Here is a 22,069-nt window from a genome sequence, read left to right as displayed (position 1 = left end):
GCCCAGACAGAAAGGGTAATTACTCTAGAGGAGGAAATGAAAATCAGCTAGTGAAGGGGAGAGACTGAGTGGGAAAGTGCACAGGGGATTCTAGGGTGCTCCTAAGGAATGGGATTGCTGTAATAGAACAACAGAGGGAAATCACTTGGAGGTTACTGTAATGCCCAGAATGGCATTACTTTACCAGCCAAGTACAAGATCAGAACCATAGACCAAGGCCTTCCTAGATCTGTTGAAGACAGACTATTTCTTTTGAGATTAAATTGATTCTGTAATCTAGCCTTTAAGGTCTTAAGATATTCCATTAAAAAAGGTTCAGGAAGCCTCCTCTAACGAAAAGCCTGGACCTATCTAAAATTTAGGTGGCCAAATAGAGGTGGCTTGGGGTCTGGTTTAATATATGCCTCATTCTTGATTGTTCCATTCACTGATTAATTATTTGGTTAGGGATGACAATGACATATGGGCCAAAGGTGTAAAGCACAATTATTATAATAATAATAATGCTTATTCACTAGTGCTTGCCATATGGCAGATCATTTTTACACATTATTTCTGGAGGCCTCACAATCAGGATATTGTCTTCATTTTAAAGTTGAGAGAACTTGAGCTCAGAGAAGTTTAGTAATCTGCTCAAGGTCACAGCTATTTTTTTTTCACTTTTATTTTTATTTTATTTTATTTTATTTATTTTTCAATATATGAAATTTATTGTCAAATTGGTTTCCATACAACACCCAGTGCTCATCCCAAAAGGTGCCCTCCTCATTACCCATCACCCACCCTCCCCTCCCTCCCACCCCCCATCAACCCTCAGTTTGTTCTCAGTTTTTAACAGTCTCTTATGCATTGGCTCTCTCCCACTCTAACCTCTTTTTTTTTTTTTTTCCTTCCCCTCCCCCATGGGTTTCTGTTAAGTTTCTCAGGATCCACATAAGAGCGAAACCATATGGTATCTGTCTTTCTCTGTATGGCTTATTTCACTTAGCATCACACTCTCCAGTTCCATCCACGTTGCTACAAAAGGCCAGATTTCATTCTTTCTCATTGCCACGTAGTATTCCATTGAAGGTCACAGCTATTAAGTAGCAAATTTAAGGTTTCTACTTTTGATTATACCGTAAGTATCATTCCAGTATCATCTACCTGGGGCAGGTGGAGCTGATAGCACTGAGGATGATGCCAACTAGCAACAGCCACACCATTTTTATTTTTGTCATTTATGTATCATCTTTCGTGTGTATTGAAAATCCTGGTCTTCTGTTTAGAGTAATTATGTGGGTTTTGAAAAGTATTTAAGTAAAAAAATGTAAGTCGGTTTAAAGAAATATATTAAACAGATGGTGTGGCCAACGAGAAGTCCCAGATGGTATGCAGACTGCGTGAAAACCCTTAAAAGGTACAGAAGGAAGTCCTTTTTGTATCTTTTATGGATGGTGTGTGTGTGTGTGTGTGTGTGTGTGTGTGTGTGTTCACATAAGTGGGGAGGGGCAAAGACTTTGAGAAAAGCCAAACTTTGGTCCAACTTTGACTGGCGTTGGCCATGTCGCTACAGACTGGTTGGAAAATTTCACCTAATGTGAAAAATGCCAACAAAGACTTTCCAGAAGGAAATCCTATCCGCCACCATCAAGTATATTTACATGCCAGGTTCTGACATTCCGCCTGCCAGCCGGGACTCTGAACTACAGCCCTGAGTAAGGAGCACACCTTTCTTTCCATGAAACACCATCCAGAAAGGGCAATGCTGAGGAAAATAAAAAACAACCGCCAAGTTAAAGCAGGGGTTGAGTTACGGCGAAAACAAAGCAGCAAAACCACATGCAGGGGCTGAGGCGATGGGACATCGGTCTTACGTGTTTTCACCACGCCTGTCAGAGCGTCGCTGAAGCCTGAGGCCTGGGAGGCAAATATTTTCACGTTGTAGTCCATTCCGCTGAGGAGGTTTGTGATAAGAATGGTGTTAATGCCAGATCCCACAAACGTCTCCAGTGTTGGGCCAGCAACTAGGGAGAAAGAGTATATTTCAGTTACACCAGAAGATGGAAAAATGGAAACACTCTTGACAGCAATTGTACTTGTCCGACTGTGTTACAGTTGCCCGGATTTACATACAAGATAAACAGCAGAGCTGGGGGTTTGAACCTAGCCCCATGTGGCTCTGGAACTTACATACCTGACTACCATGCTAGGGCTCTTTTTAGGAACCTACTCCTTCTTCTCAAATATAGTTCTTTCCCTAGTGCTTACTCAGAGAAGCGGGTCCACCTCACAATCCACCATAGGCCATACTGTGCGGCCTTCACAGTGGAGCTACTGTCTAGTCATAGGCTTTGGGGCACTTGCCAAACTAAAGAAGCCATTCTCAATTGCCCCGTTGAGACACCCCTTGTCTCCAGGAGGCATGCAAGTGGCAGTAGCAGCAAATTTGTCACAGACGCTATGCTATACCTTGCCACATGGGGGTTCAGCCTATATGTTGCCACTATTAGTTCTATCCCCTCCCCTTAACACTTTTTTAAAGTTTATTTATTTACTTTGAGAGAGAGAGAGAGAGAAGAGCGCAACAGTATGAGTGGGAGAAGGGCAGAGAAAGAGGGAGAAAGAGAATCCCAAGCAGGCTCTGTGCTGTCGGTGTACAGACCGATGTGGGGCTCGATCCCACAAACCATGAGCTCACACCCTGAGCGAATTCAAGAGTTGGAGGCTCAACCTACTGAGCCACCCAGGCGCCCCTCTCCTAGCATTTTTAAGAACAGACAGATGACACCACTACTATTCCAAGGCCCTTGACCAGTTAGCTTTGTTGAGCCTTTACATTTTTCCCCTCTTTTTCAGCCCAGTGGAGTCTTTAGCATTAAAAACATTCCTTGATAAGTCCTCTACAAACTTATTTATTACCTCCTGCCTTTTCCCATCTGTACTCATTCTTTAAGAGTTTTGAGTTAGTAACAAGTTCCTAAAATACTTCTAACTTTACTTCAGAACCCCCTTCCAACAATGAATTTATATATTTCTGTATGTACATGTTATCTCCATAGAGATTTTCTCAGGAACCAAACTCTCCATTCAAATGACCACATACCACATTCCACTTGATTTAGAGCAAGATGTCTCAGCCTCAGTGCTACTGACATTTTGGGCTGCATAATTCTTAACTCTGGGGCAGCGGGGGGCAGGTACTGTGACTCGTAGGATGCTTAACAGTACCCACCAGATGCCAATAGCAACCTCCTACCCCCCCCCTCAAGTTGTAGCAACCCAAAACATCTCTGTTGGGAAGCAAAACTCCATCAATTGAGAACCACTGGCTCAACACAAAGCTACTTTCCCTCAGAAAATCTGATAGACATCTACAAAATGGTCCAAGAACAAATCCAGCAACGCTGTGTTACAAATTAACACATGCCTCGGGCCTAAAGAAAAGAAACCAAAAAACTGTGATGGATCCTAAAGAACCAGTCTTAAGCAGGCTAATTCACCCATGGTATATTCTTGCTATTTCACCTTCATGGTTCATAGAGATGTTTGTCCGGAGAAATCGGAGGGGGATGGGTATTTTACTTGTATGGACCTGGATAATAGGACACAATAGAAAAAGCTGAAAAGTGTTACAGAGGCAAGAGCAACAGCTCAGAGGACACATCGAGCCTAATGTGCTCTTTGAGGGCAGAAAGAGTTTTTTAATGGCCCAAGAATACTCTTTATGTTTTCTTCCCAAATAAGTCAACATAAGGAGAGAAGATCTTTCTTATGAATAATCAGAGTATGAAGGCCCAGGTCCAGAAAATGGACAAAATCCCTCTAGTATCTATATTTAGTCTCCTGTTTAAACTTCACAGAAGTGCTAAGTGTCGGGCGCTGATACCGTAACAGGTGAAGTCATTCATGGCCTCATCTCCACAGACGGGTGGATCCAAGGTACAACCGCCCCCGTTTGCACCATTCTCCTGTTTTCAGGATATAAAGATGTAGCAGGTAAGGAGGGAGGGATCTCCTCATCAAGGCAGCTAACGGGCTAATGGAAAAGCCTTTTACTACCATGACCTCAGGGCTTTGAGGAATTTTATACCCCAACACAGCTTCCAAAATGAAGACACTAAGAAGTTGGTAAGTCAACCTTTTCCTACTAATCCAAGAAGTAAGAGGTAGAGGAGGAATTAGAAATTAGAGATTCTAAGTGTTTAGGGTTTATATACCCACTGAGCCACGGAAGCTTCCTACTCCTACCAACTCAAGGTTTCCTTCAGCTGGTTCCTTGTCTGGGATGTGCCTAGGTTAGGTGCATAACAAGTATGTATTCTGCTCATAAACGTGCCCAGTCATTTTTGTTTTGTTTTGTTTTGTTTTTTTTAATATGAAATTTATTGTCAAATTGGTTTCCATACAACACCCAGTGCTCATCCCAAAAGGTGCCCTCCTCAATACCCATCACCCACCCTGCCCTCCCTCCCACCCCCCATCAACCCTCAGTTTGTTCTCAGTTTTTAAGAGTCTCTTATGCTTTGGCTCTCTCCCTCTCTAACCTCTTTTTTTTTCTTTTCTTTTTTTCTTCCCCTCCCCCATGGACTTCTGTTAAGTTTCTCAGGATCCACATAAGAGTGAAAACATATGGTATCTGTCTTTCTCTGTATGACTTATTTCACCTAGCATCACACTCTCCAGTTCCATCCACGTTGCTACAAAAGGCCAGATTTCATTCTTTCTCATTGCCATGTAGTACTCCATTGGGAATATAAACCACAATTTCTTTATCCATTCATCAGTTGATGGACATTTAGGCTCTTTCCATAATTTGGCTATTGTTGAGAGTGCTGCTATAAACATTGGGGTACAAGTGCCCCTATGCATCAGCACTCCTGTATCCCTTCGGTAAATTCCTAGCAGTGCTATTGCTGGGTCATAGAGTAGGTCTATTTTTAATTTTTTGAGGAACCTCCACACTGCTTTCCAGAGCGGCTGCACCAGTTTGCATTCCCACCAACAAGTGCAAGAGGGTTCCCGTTTCTCCACATCCTCTCCAGCACGTATAGTCTACTGATTTGCTCATTTTAGCCACTCTGACTGGTATGAGATGATATCTGAGTGTGGTTTTGATTTGTATTTCCCTGATGTGGAGTGATGTTGAGCATCTTTTCCTGTGCCTGTTGGCCATCTGGATGTCTTCTTTAGAGAAGTGTCTATTCATGTCTTCTGCCCATTTCTTCACTGGATTATTTGTTTTTTGGGTCCCAGTCATTTTTTTGGTGGGGTCATAACTTTAACGTTCTGATAATATCTATCCTAACAATGATCATACAAGGAAAAAAAGGTTTTTTCATAAAAGGTGGGACTCTTCCCACTTCTCAAAACTAAAGATGAAATCAAAGATAGATGGAAAAACAAAACAAAAATAACATCTTAAAATCAATTTTAGGTGCACCTGAGGGGCTCAGTCAGGTAAGCATCTGACTTTTGATTTAGGCTCAGGTCAGGATCTTGCAATCTGTGAAGTCAAGCCCCATGTAGGGGTCTGCACTGACAGCACAGAGACTGCTTGGGATTCTTTCTTTCTCTCTGCCCCTTCCCTCTTCATACGTGTGCTCTCACTTTCTTTTCTCTCAAAATAAATAATAAACTTTAAAACAAAGAAACCATTTTAGGGGCGCCTGGATGACTCAGTCGGTTAAGCGTCCGACTTCCGCTCAGGTCATGACCTCACTGCTCTTGAGTTCGAGCCCCACCTTGGGCTCTGTGCTGACAGCTCAGAGATTGGAGCCTGCTTCGGATTCTGCGATTCCCTCTCTCTCTCTGCCCCTCCCCCACTCATGCTCTGTCTCTCTCTCTGTTTAAATAAACGTTAAAAAAAAATTTTTTTTAAAAGAAACCATTTTAGATGTCTAATCATGGTAACAATATTTTTTTTAAAAGCATTACTTACCACTAACAGGCTTGTAGACAATCCTATAGCCCTTTGCGGGGGAAGACGGGGGATCCCATGTAATGCGCAACCTGTTATACCATTCTTCTGAGACCCGGAAGTTTTGGGGACCAGAGGGTGGCACTGAGCAGAGAAAAGGAAAAACAGTGATTTGGTGTGGTTTCTAGTTTTACAAACTACGCTGTTAACAAAATCTAAGCTATCTTCCCATAACGTTAAAGCATTTACAAGTAAAAATGCATTATAACACACAGTGAGAATCTTTGGAGAGTCTATGGTTGTTTTAAAAATGGAATGTACAGGAAATTACTGCTCTTCTGGTGAAACACATTCATCTGAAGATCAGTTATTCATTCACGGTTGTTCCGGTTCCTTTTTCTTTAGCTTATTTTGAGTAAAGCTGGATTGAATCGTGTTGATCAAAAATTTCTGTCTACACACCATGTTCCACTATCAAAGTATATTTGTACAGCAATATCACGGGGGCTCACACCATGGTACCGATGGGAAATCTAGGAGGTTAGATTCTGGTAATTTTTTCTTTCTTTCATCTTCATGTTGCCTATATTGTTTGAAATTTTATATTATTGTTCACCTATTTTCTATCACAACATTAAGCCATTTATATAGAGAACCTTTGTAAACCATTGTGCATACTGATATATATTATCGTTACCACTTTTGTTATTGTTGATAGAATGTAGTTGTGCTGACCACTGTTTAAAATAAAGAGACCATCCACTAACACTTCAAAGTAATGTTACTACATAGATTTTGTTACATGTGGTGGTATCTCTGCAATGAGATTTAAGTCATATTTCTAGAGTAAAAGTCTTTAAATGGGTTTTGTGTAAGTGTATACATATATTTGTTTATCATGGAAGCCTTTTACATATTATGCTAATTTCTAACATGTGAAAGTTAAAAGGAGATCTTTAAGCCCAGGTCAGCAGTAGTTAGATGGAGCCCCTCGGCCTCCCCATCACCCCCTTTCCTCCCTTTCCTACCTCTCCCCACAGCGACAGGGTTTATGGTAACTTTATGGAACATTAGACAGTTAAAAACAATCCCAAACCAACTCAGCAGAGCAGAATTCACTATGCTTATTTGAAACCATTCTTGGGGCACCTGGGTGGCTCAGCCAGTTAAGCATCTGACTTTTGATTTCAGCTCAGGTCATGATCTCGCGGTTCCTGTGACCCCACATCAGGCTCTGTGCTTGGTGGTGGAGAGCCTGCTTGGGATTCTCCCTCCCTGCCCCTTCCCTGCTCTTGCTCTCTCTCTCTCTCCCACTCTCTCTCTCTCTCTCTCTAAATAAAGGAACTTTAAAAAAAGTGTTTAAAAAAATAAATAAAAATAAAACATTCTTGCTTGCTTTTTCTTTTTCTCCTAATAACCCGGATTTGAGACAAACAAAAGCATACGGTATAGGTGCTCCATACTATCTACTACTTGACTTTCTTCTTTAATTGCTGTTTAAGTCTTTGGTTCCCAAATATTTGTGTAGCAGCAAAATACCAAAATATGCTCAAAGTATGAACGTGCAGATCAAGTCAAGATCAAGATGCCAGCATCCTGGTAAGAGTGGAAGAAAGGCTCAGTGTTCTCCCACTGCTCTGCTCTTCCCCCCCTTTTCCTCCCTCCTTCCACATGACCCCAGAGGAAATAACTGCAGCAGCTCCCGGGGCTCCTAATACTCTGGATGATCTGTAACAAAATGTGTAAGTTTGGTGGGAGTCTGGGTGGGGGCACTCACAGCATGGGCACCAGGAACAGGGAGAGGTGCCAGCACTGTTAACTAAGGAAATAATACCCACTTTCTCAGCAGACCAGAGTCAGGACTTGGGGCTGCAGCTACAGAAATTTAATGACGTGTACACTTACTTGAAAATTCCACACTTAAGTGCCCAGGTACAGAATTCATTCAGCCCTTGCCACCATTCTGTTCCTAATCGCACATGACTGTTTGGTAATTGTGGTAGACGAAAGATGGGTGCAGGTTTTTAACCCTCCTCGCATTGAGCGGTGGAGGCTATGGCCCTCCCTTTAAATCTGGGTGGGTTCTATGACCCCCTCACCCAACAGACTATAGCAGAAATGACACCATCCCAGTTTCAAGCATAGCCCTTAAGTGTCCTGACAGTTTCCGCTTTCCACCTCCTGGAACTCTTGTCTTCGAAACAAGTATTCATGTCCGAAGTACGACTATCCCGCTGGAGAGAGCGCATGGAGAGGCTCCGACCCGACATGGAGAGAGACAGGATCAGCTGAGTCCAGCCTTCCAGGCGTCCCCACCAACATGCCAGACATGTGGGTAAAGTTGTCTTGGATGCCCTAGACCAACCCACTTGCCAGGTGACCTTAATCCATACCCTGTGGGGCAGAAGAATCTCCCAACAAGCCCTGCCTAATTTCCTGACCTATAAAATCATGCAATATAATAAAATAGCTCCCACTTTAAGCCACTAGGTTCTGAGGTGGTTCATGCAAGTACAGATAACCGCACGGTAAAGACTGTGGTGCTTTGACCAAGCGTTTGCTCCTTGGTGTGTGCTCCTCGCTTGATCATCAGGGCCAATTTGCCCCAAACAAACATTGAGTGGTGCCCCCTCTGTGCCACACAGTACCGGAGGAGCTTTGCATGGAGAGGCAAACAGTACGGATGAGGTCCTGGGCTCTCGTGATGCTGCTCTCCAAGGAAGGGAGACAGACAATGAACAAATACATGAGTACATAAGAAAATATCAGATGGTAATTAGTGCCGTAACATGATAAGACAACAACAACAACAATAACACAACAACCAAAAAACAGGTTGATAGCACAGAGATTGGGAGCTATTTTGCATGGAGTGGTTGGCAAAGTCTGAGGAGGCGGCTTTGAGCTGCAGCCAAAATGACAAGAAAAAGCCAGAAAGGCAAATATCTAGGAAGGATATTCCATATGGAAGGAACAGCGAGTACATCAGTCCTAAGACAGGGACAAGCTTAAATGTGAAGAGCAGGAAAGGAAGGATGGCTGGGGCACCTGTTAGCGGGTGAGATTAAGGAAATCGGCAGGGTCCAGGTCTTAGAGGGCCTTGTAGGGCTATGGGAGGGATGTTGGGTTTTATCCTGAGCACAGTGGGAAGCCACTGGGAGACTTGAAACAGGCCTGACACGAGATCATTTATATTTTCAGAAGCTTCTTGGGCTGCAGGGAGGAGAATAGAGGATTCAAGAGTGTCAGCAGGAAGCCTCCCGAGGAGGCTGGTGCACTCATTTTAGTGACGGAGAGTGAGGCGTAGATCAGGGCGGAGCAGACAGACGAAGACAAAGAGGGCTGGTCTGCAGAACACATTTTGGGTAATCAGCAGGACTTGTGATGAATCAGATGCTGCTGAGGAAGACATAGTTTTTTCTTAAGTCTTAGCTTTTATGCAGAAGAAAACGTAAGCCCAGAGCAGCTAGTTCACCTTGCTCAAAGCCACACAGCTTCCCTGGATTCAGACACAGATTTCCCGTCTCCCGATCTCTTTTGCTCTTCTCACTACACTACACCGTGGCATTCAAGGCACATTGCAGGGGGCGAGCATTTTCAATTAACTGGCCAGCTAGTATGCACAGGGAGAAAGCTTCACTCACAGGTTTTTCCAGGGGCAGAGACACTGACGCCTTCTCCATCATCATAGATGGGAGTCACCGTGACTTTGTACTCGGTATTGGGAAGCAGAGGCTTCAGAAGGAGATTGTTCTGGCTTCCAGCCACCATCACCTGAACGGAAAAGCAAAGGAGAATGGTCTTAATTAAGACCTTTGTTCCTGTTGGTCAACCAATGGAGCAGGACTACTACGGGGGACTTTGAAATCATCAGAAGCAAGGCGATGCGCTTGGACAGTGAAATAGGACAGAAAAATAGGCATCCACGCAAAATCATCTCTCCCTGAAATTCCCCTCACAGCAGCCCTCAGCTTTGAACCTCTAATGCAGGTTTAACTTTGAAGTGTGTAGGTTCTGAGGAATAGTCTGCTCACAGCTTTTCAGCTTTTGCAAAGTATTCAGGAGTGAGAATAATCATTGCTTTGGAAAACGGGTGTTTATAGCTTAGGAGTGTCCATTCTCTAACACAGCCTGCTTATGATTTTTTATTCTACTTAAGTATCCTCTTGAAAATTCAGCCTTCCGTTCTTTATCCTTTCAGAGATAATCTACTCCCAGCATCTTAGAAAAGACTGCAAGCCAGCCAAGAACGACAGATTAAGCACAGATTAAATCCAAGTTTTCCAGAGAGAAACAGATTTACCACTACCACTAAAAAATGTGGCAACTTAGTTTTTTTTTTTTTTTTTTTGAAAGGAGAGGTCTTCCTCAGTCTAAAATCATCATCACTCTACCTCTCAAGGCTGCACAAACTGAAATGCAGTGGTGAGGTCCACACCATGGCATAATGTGCCATGTGGCTCCACGGTGCAAATTCTGTAATCCCTCAAAGAACATATGGACTCGGGAAGCCACATGTTCTCAATGTTAAAACCACAAAACTTTCTGCCTCTGCTTCAGCAGTCAGATGCTGGCACACCTCTGGGCCATTTAAGGAATTTAATCATGGCTGGAAAAATGCTAAGTAAGATCTAAGCACTGACTCAAACGCGTTTAAAGGAGTCACAAGACTGGGACAGCTGGAGATGCTTTTTGATTCAAGGGCTGGATAAAATGCCAGCAGGCAAAGGGCTGTGCTGTCTACTTCTGGATCAGGGAAGAGATCTATAAATCATGGAATAAGCCCTCGGAAGCCTCGAGTTGAACCCAGAAGCAGCTGTTGCTAAGATACTGCTAAGCTCTAGAAGCAATTTTCTAAACGATATTGTTAAAAAGGAAGTCTGAATCAGGTGATTTACATTGAAATAGTATGATTTTACTCCTTATATGAAAGGGACATTGAAACACACTAGGGGGCGTGTTGATGTGGACCTGGGAGGGAGGTTTTTTAAAAAGAGCTCTGCTTTATAATAAATTCGATAACCAGGGCATTAAAGACAGGTAAAGGAAGAGCAGTGGTTGCCCTGACTTGCATTACCCTGTCAATGTAGCTTCTTTCAGGGCACTGATTGTAAATGTAACTCCTTCGGAGTACAGAGCCGGGCATTCGGTCCAGGCTGTCTGTTTAGCAAACCACCCATGTTGATACTCCTTCAATAAGGTCATCATCACTCAAGCTGAGAAATACATGGGCTTGGAACCTATCACATCTAGACTGTGGAATTCTGAAAAGTGGTAGGGCCATTTTGGAGGAATCCCTCAGCTCGCCAGGAAATAGTTGCTATGGCTTATAGTGACAGCCATCATTTACCTAGCAATTATTATGCACCAGGTGCTACCCTAAGAATTTTAATACAGTAAGTCACTTACTCTTCACCACAACCCTTTCAGGTAAGGAGGAACATTACATTAATTTTACATATGGGGAAACTGAGGCCCACAGCTTGTGAGCAAAGAAGCCATATGGAAATCCTGGATATCTGGTCTGAGCCTTGCTTTAAAGGCTGCACTCTGTTCAGTGTGGCTACACCGCTTGAACCTTTTTACCCTAATGATATTCAGTTCCAAGAATAAAATGTAAATCTCCCCTTGGGAATGCAAAGTTCCTTCTACTTGGCTTCTGCTTGTTTGCACAAAGCAGGGTAAAGATGGGCTCTTACTAAAAACACATGCCATAGATCATTGAAGATGGTGGTTTTGTTTATAAAACAATTCTGTAAAAGATGCTTATGGTTAAATGAGATGCAAATCTAACCCGTGAACTTTCACGTTTTAAGTTTTTTATTTTAGAAATGGAACTTCATGTCTGGCTCCATATTGCCCAAAGCTGTCAGAGCAGCCTGGATCCCATCAGTAGAAATAGGGTTCCCTGCATCTCATTGTGGTCCCATGTTATAAAGTTCTGTGTCTAAATAGTGATTCTCATTCTATCTGCAGTAGAGAACTAGGTAGTGTTGGTGTTGCTGTTTTAATTCCAAAGTATTGAAGACTAATATTTTTATAAAATACAATAAAACAAATTGCTAGAAAAAAAATGATTATGTTATTGGATGCTGCACAATGCCAAGTTGCTGTAAATGTTTCTAAAAGCTTAATTTTAAGAACTAAACTTGTCTTATAGGAGACAGAGCCACACTCTGAACATACGTGTTCTGGAACATTTCTTGCAACTCAGAACTCAGGTCATGGTTATGGATGCTGACATGTGGGCTCTAGAAAAGTCTGAAATCCTGATCAGCCTTTCACAAATAAAGAAATGTGAGACTTCCAGACCCCGACAACAAACTCAGGGCAAAGTCATTGCCACTCCTCTGTATTTCAGAGCAGAGTTAGAAGTCAATCCTTACGAAATACTGGACAGGTAGCTTTACCTTCTAATAGCTCAAAATCTTTTCATTGGAAAGACTTGGTAGATTGGATTGTGCGGAGAAAATATATTAATACTTCACTTACTCAACTGGAAAAATAAGTTGAATTCTTCTTGTTTTGCATGTACTGAAGCTTTACTTTGGTTTACAAATGTTATATACACCAACCATTCTCTCATTTGATCCATCATTTCCTAAAACAAATCTAATTAGCTTTTATAGTTAAGGGAAATTTGGAAAGATGATAAGAGGCATTCTCTCATCTGGACATATCTCCTTTCTCACTTTTATAATGGGCTTTGGCTATCTTCTTTTCCCTGACATGCATTATTATTTCAAGATATTCATTTGGTAGGAGTTCAAGGCCCTTGGCTTTTGATAGAGATCTGTAGCTGTCTGCCTTACTTTTGTTTTATAATCTAAATCTAGATGCACCCACTTTCTGTCTCCAATAATAATACACTTATGTAGAAGTAACAGTTCCTAAAACACTGAGATATAAATTCTCAATTAATCCTCAACTGGGTCCCTGAAAATATGCTTGTAAATTAAGTGTGCACAAATCCAATTTGACTGGAAGGGGGCATGATATTTAAAGAATTCTACAGTACTTTCTTCTGTTTAGCAAAAACATTTCTATGCAGTAAATAATCACCACCAAATTTATCAATATTTTTCATTTTTATGAAGGGTTTGCTTAACTGGGGCACATGGGTGTCAGACTTTTGATCTTTTTTTTTTCCCTGCATGTAGGTGTCCAAGTGTTTCAAAATAAACAGTGTGAAGTGAAAGAAACTAGCAAAGGGAAAATTATCTAGAGACAACCCAAACTAAATATTATTATTATTTTACCTTGCATAGCTTACAAGTGCATTCATGAGATTAAATTGTTACTCTTTCCAAATTAGCAAGAATAATTTAGTAAGATGTTTAATGTGTTTCTTGGAAAGAGTAGAAACAAAAAATAAAAAATAAAACTTTTATTCTGGGAAGTTTTTAAGGATCTCATTTTTAGGAACTAAATTGAAATATGGGACAGTGACAGGGAAAATAAAACATCTAAATTATGTCCTTAGTTCCCATTGTTAGGTATAATTTTATTTTGAATTTTTCAATCATGGGTCATTTGAAATGTATGATCTGAGTGAATTTATAACACAATTTATTTTAAGTGTCCATTAACTTTCTAAAAGTCCTCCCAGACCAATTTCATGGACCTTCTGGCTATTCACACTGGATGTTTCTATTCTCGGGATTATCACTGTGTTCTGTAGTAATTCCTCTATCAGACTGAAATTAAGTACTTCGCTGAGAGAATTTGGGCTCAAATAATTGTTTATGTAAGCACATAAATAATTTTCCATCAAAGGCTTTATAAGTAAGGAGGAGGAAGAAAGGACAATAATGTTATTCCTAAGCAATAATGAATTTGGAGACACCTTTCCTAGAGTGTCTCAAATAATGCACCAGAGGGAAAGAAATGCAAGTAATGAGGCTAACTAAAGCATATTCCATGATGAAACAGAAAAAATTCATTTCAATGATAACTGGAGTTACCTGGTCTGATAGGAAGCATGTCTAGGAAACAATTTTCAGGTTCTTGAGTAAAAGGAATGATAAGGTATAAATTAAGAAAATACAGGGGTCGCGTGGGTGGCTCATTCGGTTAAGACTCTGACTTCAGCTCAGGTCACGATCTCATGGTTCATGAGTTCAAGCGCCAGGTAGGGCTCTGTGCTGACAGGTCAGAGTCTGGAGCCTGCTTTGAATTCTGTTCCCTCTCTCTCTGCCCTTCCCCCACTCATGCTCACTTGCTCTCTCTCTCTCTCTCTCTCTTAAAAATAAATAAAATATATATAAATAAAGAAAATACAGGAAGGCCATGACTAAAAGTGTACCCAGATTTCTAATACAGATAAACAAATTAGATGAAACAAAGAGAACTCAGCATACAAAAATCCAAATCCCCTAAGGGAGATATTCATATTTAAGAATAAGTTAGAAATTACTATAAAGCTGTTCAAAATGAGTTGATGTCAGTGAAAAATGTAAATATGTGTTAATGGAAGCTATTTTATTAGGAACATTTCAAACACATAAAGATGACCTTTCATGCATGTTTTGCTTAGAAACTTGTAATCATATTCCCAAGAGCAGTAGTTAAAAAAAATATATATATATATATTTAATTAAATATATATATTTAATGTATATATAAAGCTTATTTATTTATTTACTTGTTTGTTTGTTTATTATATATGGTTGATCTTGAACAACATGGGCGTTATGGCTGGAGACCCTTCTGCACAGTCCAAAATCGATGTATAACCTTTGATTCCCCCAAAACATAACTACCAATAGCCTTCTGTTAACCAGAAGCCTTATCAATAACATAAACAATTGACACATACATATGTTATATATGTACGTATGTTATATATATATATGTATATATATATGTTATATATATATTACATATGCATACATACTGTATTCTTGCTATAAAGTACGCTAGAGAAAATAAAACGTTATTAAGAAAATCACAAGGAATTCAATCCCCGCATCGGCTAGCACTGACACTTTAGAGCCTGCTTGGGATTCTCTCTCCCCCTGTCTCTCTGCACCACAACCCCCCCCCCCCACCAGCTCACTCGTGCACACCTGTACATGCACGCACACACTCTCTCTGAAAATAAATAAACTGAAAAAAAAATTTTTTAAGAAAATCAGAAAGAAGAGAAAATACACACACAGTACTGTATTTATCAAAAAAATCCACATGTAAATGGGTCTGTGCAGTTCAAGCCGTGTTGTTCAAGGGTGAACCATATTTGTACATAGAGACAAGTGTGCAATGGACTCAGCTTCGGTGCTCTAACGAGCCATCAAGGCCACAGAAGCAGCACAGGAAACGAGGTTCAGAAGCTTTATCTGTTTGAAGTAAGTTGCATGTGGATCAAGTTTCAGAGATGGAAAGGTCATCAAGAAACCAGTAAAGTTTGGATTAACAGAAAACATTAGTTTCTGGAGACGGTAGAGTCACCAAGAAATAAATGAGCAGAAAAGCTTGCACTGATCTCTGGAAATAGCCTTGTTAGGTCTGTTAATCGGGAAATTGTGCAGTTTCCAGCCAGCTGTTTGAATACAGACCGTTCCTACCACTTCTTCCGCGTGGTCCCCTTGAGCAGTCAGGTAGGTCACCCTGAACTGCTGCACACTGCTGTCTGAAATGTCCCATTTTACCCGCAGGCTAGAAGTGGTTTCATCATCTACAACCAGGTTTCTGATTCCTGTCCGGAAAACTGGAATAAGCACAACCAAGGATTAAAGAACTTTTAACTCATCATATTCAAAAATGAGCTCCAGAGACCATTGGTGGGCATGGCAACAAATATCACTGAATGTATTTCTCTAATGTAGAGCCATATGAAGAACAACTCAGCTTTAGTGGTTAATGGGGGGCCATCATACTTCCTGTTAGCAAATAGAAATGAGTTTGGGAGCACCCGGGTGGCTCAGTTAAGTATCTGACTTTGGCTCAGGTCATGATCTTGCAGTTCATGAGTTTGAGCCCCATGTTGGGCTCTGTGCTGATAGCTCAGAGCCGGGACCCTGCCTCAGATTCTCTCTCTCTTTCTCTCTCTGCCCCTCCCCTGTTCATGCTCTCTCTCTCTCTCAAAAATAAATAAACGTTTAAAAAAAAAAGAAATTAGTTTGAAAGATGCTTACAAGGTGAGACTATGGACCCCTCAAAACTATCAGTTCTGTATATAGCCAGTAAAGGGAACAGGGGAGAAACCCTTAGACTAGGGAAGCCTACAGGGTGGCATGCCCTCTCACCATTCCACTGGAGAAGCAGAAATGGGGGGGCAGATGTGGTCAGCCTCAGTGTACGATTCGCCATCCAACATACATCCTATTCCCCTGTTCCCCCATTTCTATTTCAATGCTCATCACTCAAAGCATGCATCTCTCACCATGGCTGCTTCTATCCACTCAGCCCACATGGACATTATCCATTCTCTGATATCTGACCCAACTCCTTCACCTGTGCTCTCTGACACATTCTTTCTCATCTGCCAAGATGCCGGCTCCCTCATTTATCCCATCTGACTTCCTGTCATTCTATCCAGCTCCAGTGACTCTTTCTTCTTTTCATTCATTCATTTATTCATCCAGCTTATTCATTGAGCTTTTCCCGTAAACATTCATTGAGTTTTTCTTGTATGTCAGATCATGTTAGGCCTTAGGATACACAGTGATTAACACTTGATAAAAATATTAAAAATGTCACAGAAGAGGCAGGACATGTAGCAGGAAAAATTGGGGGAGGGTATCAGGCAGTGGGAATGGGAGACAGGGTCTCACCTTCAGAGGGCTAGAAGTTCTGGATGGCAGCAGGAAATGGGAGAGCCTGAAAAATATGGTAGAGTCCAAGAAGAAAAGCAGAAGGATCTTGGATGTTATGGAAAGAGATTGTGGGGCACTGTGATAAAGAAGGGCTCAATAAAGATTAACTGGAACATGAATGAATCCGTGAATGAATGAATGGGCAATGGAGAGCCACTGAAGGGTTTTAGGTAGGGAAATAAATGGTATAACTGAACTTGTATTTTACTTAGTTGACTTTGACAGCTAGTTGAAAGGTGTATTATAAAGGCAGGGGGAAAGTTAAGCTGAAGGAGAAAACAGCAGAGGTAGGAAGCCCATTAGACCAGCCAGGTCTCTGTTACCCACAGAAATGCCAGGAGGCCATGATGTGGGTGATTCTCAACAGACAGCAATACAAGTCACTGAGATCAAGAGAAGGGAGAAACTCTTGGGGCTTGTTGTGCTAACATCCTCTGAAAGACTAAGTAGGAACCCAAAACAAAGATGGAAAATGTAGAGAGATGTAACAATGAGGTGAGAAGACTCATCGGCATTTAGAGCTAAGAAGATGTTGAGAGGTTCTGAGGGGGTAAAATTTGAACTGGAATACCAAAAAAAATGATAATAATATAAACATATAATATTATATCATATCATATCAATAAAACTGGGATAACGTAACTTCTAATCAAACTTTTCTCATGGGGAAATGGACTTCTATTTCTCCTTACCTGTCGTCACGGGTCTGGTGGGGATGATGGTCGTAGCTGGTTCTGTCCAAATACTGTCAACTAAAAAAATACTCATTACTTTAAAATTCTGTAATAATAGCAACTATACATTTTTTATAGCATTTTATAATTTTTGAGGAAAATTTCACCTATATTATCTCACTTGCTTCTTCCCTCCACCTTGACAATGGTTGCAAGCATGAAGACATGAGCTGTAAATAAGGCAGACATGATACCTATTCTGCTACTAAGGAAACTAAAACCCAAAGAAATAACATTTCTAATCACAGACACCAGCCTTCATATAAACATCTGAATTACACATATAAAACTGTGAAACCTCCCAGTTACTGTGAAATGGGGCATAACCATGGTAATTAAGGGGAGATAAACAGTGCTGAAGATCACCTTGGGGAAGGGCTTTCAAATAAGACCACCAAGAAGGAAAATAAGCATGTTTTCTATTTCTTGTATTCACCCTGGACAACCAGTGGAATGGAGCAGTTGTGTGGTTCTCCGCCCAGAGCCCCTCTTTGGGGTCAACGCACTCATCACCAGCTTCTGAAATACTGGCTGCCAACGGCTCAGAGCTCTGGGAACTGCCTCATCTGAGGTCACAGGCTCTGTCAGGGGATGGCCTATCTCCAGTGACTGGGGACGCAGGGGCACAAAGGCTCACCGCCTTTGACTCAGTTTGGACAACTCGGGAGGGTCATCCCAGGTCCAGAAGTCCCAATAAAATTAGCCAAATGCTCAGTTTTAGCTTCTCCCTGTGCCTCATCCTGCCACCCTTACTTCCTTACAGATGTACCTCTCAATTACACTCTCTAATTAACCTTCTGGATGCAATTTGCTGTTTCAGAATCTGATTCCAGGGAACCCAATCAAAGAAAATTTAATATGTGGTTAATACCTCATATCTAAAAAATGAAGGGATGAATGAATCAGTAAGTGCATTTCATACAAGATTCTTGGAACCAAGATTGACTCGGGAAATTCCAAAAGCTCTTGGACATGCTTGCCCTAGGTTTATTCATTCACTCATTTATTCATTTATAAATTATTTTACCCATCCCTCCATCCATTCAATAAGTGTTTATTACACAGTCAAAATTTCACAAGTACTGTGCTCGGTACTGGGGACATAATGGTGAACAAGACAGATATGGCCTCTGCTTTTACGGTGATAATAGCCAAGATTCTACTATGCTTCATGTATCAGTTTCACGAAAAGTGGAGACACAGGAAGAATTCTGCGGGACACAGAGAAATGGAAGCCTCCGTAGCCCCGGATGAGGTGGATGGGAAGGGAACCTCGGAGGAGGGAGGGTATGAGAATTGATTAAGTCCATCTCAGCCAGACCGAGACTTACGCGTGGTCCCTACAGCGGTCACCACCTCACTCTCGCTTCCATCATCCAGTACAGCCAACAATGAGACTTCATATTCAGTGCCGGGCTCCAGGCCTTCAATAACATGTGAGTCTTGGTCTTCTTTTAGGACGACCTGGAAAGCATTTGGCGCTCAGTAACTGGATTTACTTGAAAAACAGAGGTGAAATTTAAGAAAAAATAATAAAAAGGAAAAATGTCATCCTAAACAGAAGCAAGATACAACTGAGCATAAAGAACTCCAGGGTCATTGAATTCAATTTTAAAGTCAAACCAGAGACTTCATTCCTTTCAATTCCCTCAACAAATAAGGTATTAGTATTGTAAAAGTGCCATTTTGAAGTTTTATTCACATTTATGAAAGTCAAAGAATGTGAAAAATATATAAAATACAGACTTAAGCCATTTTAATCTTAGAAATGCCATTTTAATCTTACAAAAATCATATAATTTGACATTTCTAAAACTCGATGCCAGGCAAAATGTTAATTACTTCTGGGATTCTCAATCTCTTTTAAAGTGGAGACCACCTCAAATGCAGCAGTGGTATTCACTTCCAGAGAAAATGCTCCGGATTACTTTTCAGTCTGTTTCAGACAACTCACTTCTTCGGTGTTCCCTCCATAGACTGGAATCCACATCAACTTGTGTTGCCCTTCATCAGCTGAGAGGGGATGCCAGGTCACTCTGAAACTATCTGTCGTCACCTCATCAATTTCCAAGTATTGCTGGGCTGGAACTTCCTCTGTGAGCCAAGGAAGGACACTTTGTCAGGGAATAGAGAAGGCAGGAAAGCCAAACTCAAGCAGCTCCCGGGACCGCAAGAAGCAAAGAGTCTCTGAAGAACCTCTAGCATTAGGAAAGCACATGGGAGCCCAGAAAGCATCGCCCATCAGTCCGGTGTGGCCTTAAGTTTCTTTTGCCAGCATTTACCCACAGTATAATTAGGAAGACCATGGACACAGCACATTTTTTAAGTCTTCCACTAATTTCCAGATTCTCTATTTGGTTCTTTTCACTAACTGTAAAAAAAATAGTAAGAGTGCTGTATTCATTATTTTACAAAAACACTATTTTCTTAATATGTTGATGAAATTAACAAATTGGTGTCCCTGAGGCCGGAGATATGCCCCTTTTAGTTTTATTTGCTTTTGTGCCTAACTCATGCACTAGTGATAAATTAAAGAAGAACCTTCATCCTTTTAATCTTGTATATATGGGTGTCATCGGAAGTGAAAAATGATTTATCAGACCTTCCACAGTTTCACACTTCTGGGATGTACGGCTAGAGCACAGCATCCAACCATTATCAGTCATTGTCAGTCATTTTGATTTTTATGACATGAAATCAGAGATTTTATTTATTTAAAAAATTTTTTTAAGTTTATTTATTACAGAGAAACAGAGAATAAGCCGGGGAGGGGCAGAGAGAGAGAGGGGTGGGGAGACAGAAGCCCAAGCAGGCTCTCCCCGATGCAGGGCTTGAACTCATAAAACTGGGTGATTGTGACTGGAACTGAAATCAAGAGTCAGATGCTCAACCGAGCCACCCAGGCACCTCTGAAATCAGAGATTTTAAAACTCTTTCACAGGATACCAGGAAAATCCCAACTGGAATTAGCCCTCAGGAGATTTTGTGAACTTACTGAACTTTTTTCTGTGAACATTATTTCTCAGTGGGGCATATTTCTTATGTCCCCAAAATAGCTTCTCATCTCCTCAGTATAGCACTCACCTGTTTTCCAAGTGCAATCAACGTTAAGCTCAGAAAGCAAACAACAGAATTGTTGCCACCAAGAGGCAAAAAAGCTTTATATTTATTGACTCCAGGGTATATATCAAAAAGGAAACTCATGCAGTCATGTCTTATTTTTTTTATTTTAGTATTTAAAAGACCCCATATTGTTGCATTAGTATTTCAGTCTGCATGAAAATACATTATTGGCTATAGATTGATGTTTCAGGTTAAATAGTATGAAACTGGGGCGCCTGGGTGGCTCAGTCAGTGAAGTGTCCGACTTCGTCCCAGGTCATATCATCGTCTGTGGGTTCAAGCCCCGCTTCGGGCTCTGTGCTGACAGCTCAGAGCCTGGAGCCTGCTTCGGATTCTGTGTCTCCCTCTCTCTCTGACCCTCCTCCATTCATGCTCTGTCTCTTTGTGTCTCAAAAGTAAATAAACATTTTTTAAAAATTTAATTAAAAAAAAAGGCACTGGGGTGGCTCAGTTGGTTAAGCGTCTGACTTCGGCTCAGGTCATGATCTCACAGTTCATGAGTTCAAGCCCCACGTCAGGCTCTGTGCTGACAGCTCAGAGCCTGGAGCCTGCTTCGGATTCTGTGCCTCCCTCTCTCTCTGCCCTATCCCCACTCATGCTCTGTCTCTCTCTGTCTTAAAAATAAATAAAACATTAAATAGTATGAAACTAACATTTCTGCAGGTCAAAACATTATTGGGTATCAGCAATTTTAGAAGTTCAACTTAATACACACACATGAAAATACAAGCTGTGAAATTTTTAGATCCATGAGACAAAAGAACATGCATTTACTTAACTGGGACCTTTGGAATTCAGATAATCTTTCCTCTTTTTCCCTTGCTTTGACAGAAAATAATTAGCCAGTACACATTCTAGTCGCCCAATTGTTCATTTGTTAACAATAATACAATGTAAACAAAGATTAAAATGCAGTCTCTTCAAAATCACAATTGAAGAAGATGCTCCAGCTTCTGGTTTCTATATAGTTTCTCTTATAAAATTTCAAACCATAATAAGACTTACCTGTGGTAAAAATTCCAGTCAGGGGCTCTGACTGCCCTTCATCATAGATAGAGAAAATGGCGACCGTGTACTCGGTGAGTGGCGTTAAGCCCTTCAGAGGGAAGGTGGTAACAGGGTCGACTTCAACCTGCAAAAGAGAGAAGTCATAATAGCTATACAGGATACTCTCTAGACACAAGAAGTATAGGCATTTTATTATTGTCTGTAGTTTATTTGGCCTGGCAGCTGAGCTCTAAATACTTCAAAAATTACTGAATTATACAAACAACTTCTATATTACACATTTCTAATCTTCAACTTTAAATAGATTATCTATCAGTTAATTCTCAGGATGTCTTTGCAACCAATATTATTCCCACCCGTTAAAGACATAGAAAGGAAAGTGCACACAATTTACAGTGCTACTAGAAATAAATCTAATGTTTCCAGCCTGATCAGCTAGGGGTGGCCAGTTTGGCTTCACGGCCTGGACTCCACTAACTTGTGACTAA

The 22,069-nt window shown here is 41.1% G+C and overlaps 1 protein-coding gene across 6 annotated transcripts in view; it reads right to left on the bottom strand.

Annotated features, from left to right (window-relative positions):
• Positions 1 to 22,069, bottom strand: part of COL14A1 (collagen type XIV alpha 1 chain) — a 210,713-nt gene that overhangs the window by 110,296 nt on the left and 78,348 nt on the right. For 5 of the 6 annotated variants that reach the window (XM_042973272.1, XM_042973271.1, XM_042973276.1 and 2 more), the window contains 8 exons: positions 21,579 to 21,705; positions 19,405 to 19,544; positions 18,782 to 18,914; positions 17,409 to 17,468; positions 15,457 to 15,608; positions 9,544 to 9,673; positions 5,921 to 6,043; positions 1,857 to 2,006 (listed from right to left, as the gene is read on the bottom strand). In XM_042973272.1, the coding sequence (XP_042829206.1) occupies positions 1,857 to 2,006; positions 5,921 to 6,043; positions 9,544 to 9,673; positions 15,457 to 15,608; positions 17,409 to 17,468; positions 18,782 to 18,914; positions 19,405 to 19,544; positions 21,579 to 21,705 (1,015 nt within the window). The remainder of the gene's footprint in view (positions 1 to 1,856; positions 2,007 to 5,920; positions 6,044 to 9,543; positions 9,674 to 15,456; positions 15,609 to 17,408; positions 17,469 to 18,781; positions 18,915 to 19,404; positions 19,545 to 21,578; positions 21,706 to 22,069) is intronic. The other variant, XM_042973275.1, reaches the window with a different exon arrangement.

The sequence above is a fragment of the Panthera tigris genome, chromosome F2 (genome assembly GCF_018350195.1).
Source record: "Panthera tigris isolate Pti1 chromosome F2, P.tigris_Pti1_mat1.1, whole genome shotgun sequence".
Lineage (NCBI taxonomy): Eukaryota > Metazoa > Chordata > Mammalia > Carnivora > Felidae > Panthera > Panthera tigris.
Note: the sequence above shows the minus strand (reverse complement) of the source record. Positions and strands in the feature narration are given on the sequence as shown.